Here is a 7,465-nt window from a genome sequence, read left to right as displayed (position 1 = left end):
TCATAAAGACCCTACCACACTCCTGGGTAACAGAGGTTTTGGTGCCCTCAAAGTGAGTCCAATTCTCTTCCTGTGGAGCAGTGGCCCAACATCTGTCTGATAGCGGCCAGTGTTGTACTGAAACTACCTAGAAGCTGTCACCCCTTGGCAGCAGACAATCCTTGACACTCTCCGAATGAATTTCTCTTCCTGGGAGAAAAACAAAGGAAACAGGACACAACAATTTTCATTTAAGCCAACTAAGTTTGGCTTCCCGAACTGCCTTAGATTCAGTGCTCCCTTCCCCTGGATCCTGCAGATTTTGATCCTTGGCTATGGGGATTGGAAGTGGGAGAAACAAAAATAGCATTTAGGGGAAGGCATCATCTTTTGAGGACCACAAGTCCTTCCACAGAGCCCAACAGAGAATGCTTGCATCCAGCACCTAGCATTTATGGGCAGTGGGGAGCGGTGGGGGAGACCTGTTAGATTCCATCCACTGAGGTAGTTCAGTGAGCAGAAACAGTGTGGTATAAATCATCCCTCTGCCCTCCATTCTGAGCTTACATGTTAAGTTTTCAAAGGTTGTTATTTAAAAGAAACAATGTTCTCTTGTTTCTTGTTTCAAGGGTAGGTGCAGCACCTGGGCGCTGGGGAGACCATCTCAGCTACAGACATAGACAAAGTCTACCTTCCATCCCAACATTTTATAATAAAGAGTTATTTCTTTTTATTTAATGTAACTTTCAGGAATTTAAACACACAAAAATTCACAGATTGGAATGGTCACAATTTTGATAACCACAGTTGTAAGTAGGGAACATTCATCCATTTCTCATAAGATTATAAATATTTGATACTGTAAAATGCACATTTTATAAACTTAAAAAAGGACAGATTTGCTTCCTGCTAAAAGGCATGTGTTCCACCCACCCCCAAGCAGCAGATGGTTATTCACAGACTCTTAAATTACAACTTCTGTTTTTATAGCTTCCTTTTCAGAAGGTTGGCACGAATATATACAAAGAGAAAGTGTTGGCGCAATGAAATAAAGAGGTTTAAGGCAAAGAGAGAAATCCACCATCAGTCCTCAGCAGGCAGCCTGAGAACACACTTGCCACCGTGCTGGCCCCAGGTGGACGTTTGGACACCTTTTCCCATACACTAAACAGAAGACATTGTGGAGTTACATATAATGTGTTTGCATATATATATATATATATATATATATATATATATATATATATACTTGGTGAGGGATATATTGAATATATTTAATTTATACAGTACCACACCTTCAAAAATAAAATGTATATTTTCTTTAAAAAAAAACAAAAAAGACAAAAAGTGATAAGAAATGATTATTTACACATGTCCTCTAGATTCGGGAGGATTTGAGTTCCTTTGTAAGTCAAGGTAGCTGTGAGCTCCAGAACCCCAGCTTCACACAGGCCTGGGGTGTGCGTGCACATGCATACACAAGTATGTACACATACATGTATTTACCATTCAAAAATAAAGGAAAAAGGAAAAAGAGGGAAGAAAAAGGAAAGGAAGACGATTCCAACTCGCTCTGCCAGGCCTCAAGGCCTATCTCGGTGAGGCCTTTTGGGTCAGGGCTAGCTGTCCCCGCAGCAAAGCCTTCAAGCCTTCAGGACACACTCCCACTGCTCCCCAGGCCCCAACTGCTGGCCACAATGGCGGGAGAGTTGGCGCTGGCAGGTCGCTAAGGGGCTGTGGCGGAACAGGGGTCATCGACACAGACGCAGACACACGGTGGCTGCCAGCACGGGCCTCTGAGGTGGTTGAGAAGAGAGGCAGTGTAGGAGGCAGGCGGAGAGGTTCTCGGAGAGCTGCTGGCCTGCAAGGACTTTCTCAGACCTCAGCAAAGAACTGCGCCCTCTCTCCCCACCAGAGCTCTCCATCACCACGCTGGCTGGCGCTTCCTACAGCGCTGTCCGAGCCAGCACAAAGCAAGCGGCAGAGCCCACAGACCAAATAGGAGCTATTTATTCGGTTCACAGTCCTGTGAAATGCAGCAATAAAAATCTTTGGACTTCAGCAAGTTGTTTTAAATTTTTTTCTTTCGGGGGAAGAAGTGTCCAATGTCCCATAATGGAGCTTAAGGGATTAAAAAAAAAAAAAAGGAGAAAAGAAAATGAAAGAAAGATCTGAAACCCTAAACAGTCCCCTTTGCAGAAAAATAATAATAACATAAAATTCGCATAACCTCTTAAACACAAAAAACTGAAAAATATTTTAGAGTCAGATTTTTGGATTTTTACATCACCTGCAAATTATATGTACACAGATTATTGTAGAACCATAGCGAATACACTGGATTTTCACAGATAATGCTGGTATAATTTTTATACACTGGCCTTTTGTTCACGGTTTTTAAATTATTGCATTGTTTCGCGCGGCCCTAGACCTGGCCGGCCGGCCCGCCCGCCCTGCTCGCCCTACTCGCTGTCCGACTTGCCCTCCTTGGCCGTGGTGGAATGGTTGTACAGGCCCTGCGCCATGAGGTGCACCGCCAAAGTGTTCTTGTTGCCCGTGGCTTTCTTGATTTTGGCCCGCTTGTTCTGGAACCAAATCTTGATCTGAGACTCGTTGAGGCTGAGCTCCTGTGCCAGACTCTGGCGCCGCTGCTCTGTCAGGTACCTGTTGGTCTGAAACTCAGCCTTGAGCCTCTGTAGCTGCTCAGCAGTGAAGGCCGTGCGAGGCCGCTTGTCCTCTTTGTTAGGGTTCTTCTTCTTTGGTTTTCGGGACCTGGGACCTGGTTGTCATGGGAGGAGAGAGAGCAGAGGTTAATGGCTGCTGGAGTCCACCTGCTTATCCACAACCCACGCACCCAAGCTTGAGGTTGCAGAGGGGTGGGGGGAGATGACCCGCCCAAGGCCATACAAGGTGGAACAGCTTGTGTTGGGCATGGGGGGGAGGGTGGTATAAACTTGAGGCTGGGCAAGTGCCCACTGACTGGAAGGAAAGGTGTGTGTGTGTGTGTGTGTGTGTGTGAAAATGAGATGGATTGGCAGATTTAGCTAAAAGGCCTTTCACAAACTAGGGGATCCTAATAAAAGCTAGCTGAAGGAATGTCCAACCAGAATCTTTCTGGCTTTGTTTGCATTTGTTTTCTCCCCTTATCTCTTTCCAAGTCTATCCTAGCAAAAGGGGTGAGACAGGTGAGAGGAGATGGAGAAGACTGAAGAAAAGAGTAGGCTAGTCAGTCAAGGGGAATCCTGCCTCCCTTCCTATGTAACCCACAATGGGATCCCAAGGGCAGTAGAGTTCCCAGGAGGAGCAAGGGCTGTGCCCAGTGAGGCCAAGTGTGATTCCTTGAAGGACTCCATGGGGCAGCAGAGGTTTCACTGGGCCTCTGGCATCGCCCCTTCAGTACTCCTGGCCAGGAGAGGGACCTGGCTCCTGTGGGGTGGGGGTGGGGGCTGACCTTGGTGGCCTGTCCCTCTCACCTTCTACCCCAGACCTGGGACCACCTCATCAGAAGCAGGCCACCCAACTGACCTTGGGCAAGAACATAAAGTGACCCTCCCAAAAGCTTTCCCACAACGGGTTCTTCTGTTGGTCCCGATCCCTTCCTCCTACATAGTTGCCAGTGTTTGGGGCAAGTGTGGAGGGTGGTGTGGTAAGAGGACCAAAGAAAAAGGATAAAGTGGTAGGGTCTTGGGATAGAGGTGTCTCTTTGTAGGGGTCACAAGGTTCATATGGTGCCGTGCAGGAAAGGCCATCCGGGCCACCGGCTAAAACTTGAGACCTTTCTGGGTCTTTCTCTGTGCAAGAAGCATGAATCAACTTTGGAGACAAGCGGGCCCTTCCATCAAGGCCCCTTCCGCTAGAAGCGGAAGAGGCTGGAAGAGGCCGGACCATCCCCCTTCGCAGCCAGGACGGAATGCACTGCCCTGCGCTGCGGGGAAAGTGGAGGAAACCGGCGGTGCGGTACCAGACTCTCCCATCCGCTACTCAGTGCTGTGCAGTCAGAGGCGGCAAGCACGGCCGCGGCTGAGGACTCCCTGGCCTTCAGCCAAGTGGATCCGGACGCTCTTACCGAAGGGCAAACCCAAAAGGGTCTTTGAGCACCAGAGGACATCCGGGACAGTGCAGATCCAATCCCCGGTGTTTTAAGTGTACCCACGGTCACACACATCCGCATGCCATACAATCCCCTTCACATCCATGCTGAGGATGAGGGAGCGGGGCTCTGCACCCACGACCTGGCTTCCACCTGGCCAGTGAGGCTTCTAGGACAAGAGGATGAGACCACGGGAGAGGCCTGGCCTGCTCAAACCTGACCCCCCACTTCCGGAGCGGATCTCAAACTCTCCTCCTTCCCTCCATGGGAAGAAAGAGGGCTCTGTCCTCCAGTCTCCTCCACCCTGGGGTTCTTGTCCTACAACACACACTCCAACCTCTGCAAACTCCTATTTCTGAGAAAGAACATCTCTGAAAAACATACTTTCGGTTCCTCTTCCCGCGAATTCTCTTTTAAAAGGCAAACACTTAGGAAACTTAGAGAAAACAGAACCAAATGTCGGCAAGTACCCTCTGCCCCTACTTTCTTTCTTAAATGCCCAGGAAAGAAACATTACTTACAGTCAGGAAAGGAATTTCGTTAAGCCTAGGAGAGCTGCGAGGCGAACCACGCGGGCCATCCTGCAGGATCCCCGGGGCCGCCAGGGCTTGGCACGGCGCGGACTCACTCGCTGGCTCTTCACAAAGCCGAGCGCGACTCAAGGCCAGTCGGCTTTGTGAGCCTATATGTTAATTAAATATTAACAAAGGAGGGAGGCGAGAACAATGGAGCAAATTTCAGGTCTAACAGCAACAAAACAAAACAAAAACAAAAAACAAAAAAACAAAAAACCTGGATTTCATCAGACACAAACAGGATGCTGCAAGAAGACTCAGTCTTGCTACGAACATAAGTAAAGGACAGCCATAGAACAGCTGAGGATTGGGGGTGAGCAGGGCCTCGCTCAGCTCAGTCAGATGATGGACGAAAGAAACCCACTGCTAATGGCGCTTTCTAACCGCAGGCCCGCGTCTAATGCAGATGGTCGTTTCTACGAGGTCTTAAAAATTATAAACGAATGGAGAAAATTTGTCGGAAACCTCTTCACACCCCCCTCTGAAAGCCGCCACCTTCTCACTCTTGGTAGCATCATAAAACACTTGAAGGTTCCTTTCTGCCTGATGGAGGCTCTGAGACCTTTGCACCTTCTCCAAGCCGCGGGCTTGCAGTATGGAACTAGAGGGTTCGTCAGATAAACTGGCAAAGGGTGCCTCAGTTTTCACCGCTTTCTTGTGGTTTTTTTCCTCTGCTCCTTCGCAGCGGTCACACTAGGCCACGAATGGAGCAGGAGAGCGCCCAGAGTTGGAGTAACCAGTTCTGGGGACTATGGGCCTGAGGATGAGAGAGAGAGAGAGAGAGAGAGAGAGAGAGAGAGAGAGGCTGGCTGTGAGAGACTGGGAGGCTGTGAGAGGCGGTGAGAGAGATGAGATGAAAGATGAACAAGAGAGATTTCTTTTTTACTGTCCTAGGTCTGTATGTTTTTCCAACTGCCTGGATGCTGCTCTTTGCCGCTTCGGTGAGGAGTGTGTGTGTGTGTGTGTGTGTGTGTGTGTGTGTGCAGGAGAAAATGCGATCCTTTCCCTCCGTGTAAGTTTACTAGGAAGCGCCCTCCCTAGCCCCGCGGGCCTCCCCTCAGCAGCCAGAGTCCCATGGGCTCACCTGAAGAAGGCCGGTCAGAATAGCGCGTGCAGTAGACCCAAGCGGGCCAGAGCATGGGCTGAGCGCCCAGAGTGGCGCTGGCTTGAGAGCTGTCCGAGTCGGAGCTCACCGACAGGTCACCGCCGCCCAAGCCCCGGGCCTTGAGCACTCCATCCAAGGAACCTCCAGGATCGCCGGGTTTTTTGGCACCACCGTGAAGCGATAGCGTCTTGGAGCCTCCTTCTCCGTCGGCCGCAGGGTCGCCAGCGGCGGCGGAGAGCGGCCCTCCCGCGCTGGGTGCGCACGCTGGGTTCGGTCGGGACTCCCTGGCGCCCAGTAACTGCTCGGCTCCGCCGGCGCCGCCGCCACCTCCCTCGGTAGTGCCAGCGCCGCCTTCGCCTCCCCTGGCTCCGCCCGCGCCCGCACAGCAAGTCCCCGCGTCCTTTCGGCGGCCGAACTCAGGCCGCAGGATGTTATCGATGAAGAAGTTGGTGATGCGATGCGGATGCTGGTGGTTGCCTGGCGCCTGTAGGACCTCGGGCAGCATCAGAGCCCGCCGGTGGCCGGTGTCCGAGTCACTCGGACTGCTGCCGCCTCCCGAGCCGCCGCCGGAGCTGGGTTCCGGCTGTCTCTGCGCCTCCGCCGCCGTCTCGCTGGACTTGGAATCCCTCTCCTCCATACTTCACAGAAAATCCCAAACCGCCTGTCCACCGGCCCACCGCCAAGCGACCTCCGGCCGATCCGCGGCACACAGCGAGCCCCGCGCGCTCCTACGCAGCCGAGTCCTCCGAGCGCGCGAGCGGCGACAGTGGCCAGGGCTGGAGTCCTACAGGTCACCGGGCGCGCTCGGAGCCAAGCGACGTTCGGATCCACGGAGTGCGTTAGAAAATCACCGGTCTCCCCGCGGACCGAGACGCGGGGCGAGTCAACGGAAGCGGGTCCCGGTCTTGGCGACGCACCGGACTCAAGACGGTCACCGCACCACGCCGGGGACCTGGGACGCCCGTGCGGCTCCGCGTTCCTTTTGGTGGCCAGCAGCCTCGGGCTCCGGTGCCGCCGCCTCCGCCACCGCCACGCGCATGCAGGCAGCGCGCCGCCCGCGCTCACCGACGCTCGGGCCCTCTCGGACAGCCACCGCTCGGCCGTTGCCACCCGCCGGTCCCGGCCGACCCTCGAGGCTGCGAGGCGCGGGCTCTCAGCGCGCCCGCAGCCGCCAGCACGCACATGGAGGGCCGTGGGCCCGCGCTGCGCTCCGCCCGCCCCGGGGCTCCCCGCGCCAGGCCGCCGCCCCGCTGCGGGCCGGGGCGCCCCACGGGCGAGCGGCTGCGCCCCCGCTGAGCCCCGCGCAGCCCGGCGGCCCGAGCCGCATGAGTGAGGGGCGGGAGGCCGGGCCGGGCAGGGCCTCCTGCGCTCCCTCCCTCCCAGTCCCCGCGCCTTCGCTGCCTCGGCTTTCGCGCGGGCTCGGGAAATTTTCAGGCCACTTAGCGCAACCTGAGACACTTTCACTCTGGATTTTTGTTCTTATTTTTAACAGAGCCCCCTCAAGTGACGTCGCGGGCCGGTCTCCTGGACACGTGCCTCGGGCCAATGGCTGCCGCGCCTCTCATCCACGTGACGCGCCCGCGGCAGCTTGGTGACAGGAACCGCCTGCCGCCCCTCCCCCGCCGCCGCCTCCCCTCCCCCCCTTAAAGCGGCCGTGGCCAGGGCTCCCGGCGCGGGAGCCTATAACCCAGCCAGATCCATAGGCGAGTCAGCGGT

The 7,465-nt window shown here is 54.4% G+C and overlaps 1 protein-coding gene across 1 annotated transcript; it reads right to left on the bottom strand.

Moving 5' to 3' along the window:
* Nucleotides 1-692: 692 nt before the first annotated feature.
* Nucleotides 693-7,216, bottom strand: En2 (engrailed homeobox 2). Its single transcript, XM_021190737.2, has 2 exons — nt 5,729-7,216; nt 693-2,758 (listed from the first exon to the last, which is right to left on the bottom strand). The coding sequence occupies exons 1-2, from the start codon at nt 6,384-6,386 to the stop codon at nt 2,442-2,444; spliced, it is 975 nt and encodes a 324-aa protein (XP_021046396.1). The 5' UTR covers nt 6,387-7,216; the 3' UTR covers nt 693-2,441.
* Between the last annotated feature and the right edge of the window lie 249 nt (nt 7,217-7,465).

This window comes from Mus pahari, chromosome 2 (assembly GCF_900095145.1).
Source record: "Mus pahari chromosome 2, PAHARI_EIJ_v1.1, whole genome shotgun sequence".
NCBI lineage: Eukaryota > Metazoa > Chordata > Mammalia > Rodentia > Muridae > Mus > Mus pahari.
The sequence above is the reverse complement of the archived record's forward strand: the minus strand, read 5'-3'. Positions and strand labels throughout refer to the sequence as shown.

Bases quoted from the DNA above. Each gene is read 5' to 3' on its own strand.
- En2 (XM_021190737.2), bottom strand. From the start codon at position 6,386: ATGGAGGAGAGGGATTCCAAGTCCAGCGAGACGGCGGCGGAGGCGCAG. The intron at 2,759-5,728 runs GTGAGCCCATGG...CATGACAACCAG, and splicing joins TTCTGACCGGCCTTCTTCAG to GTCCCAGGTCCCGAAAACCA.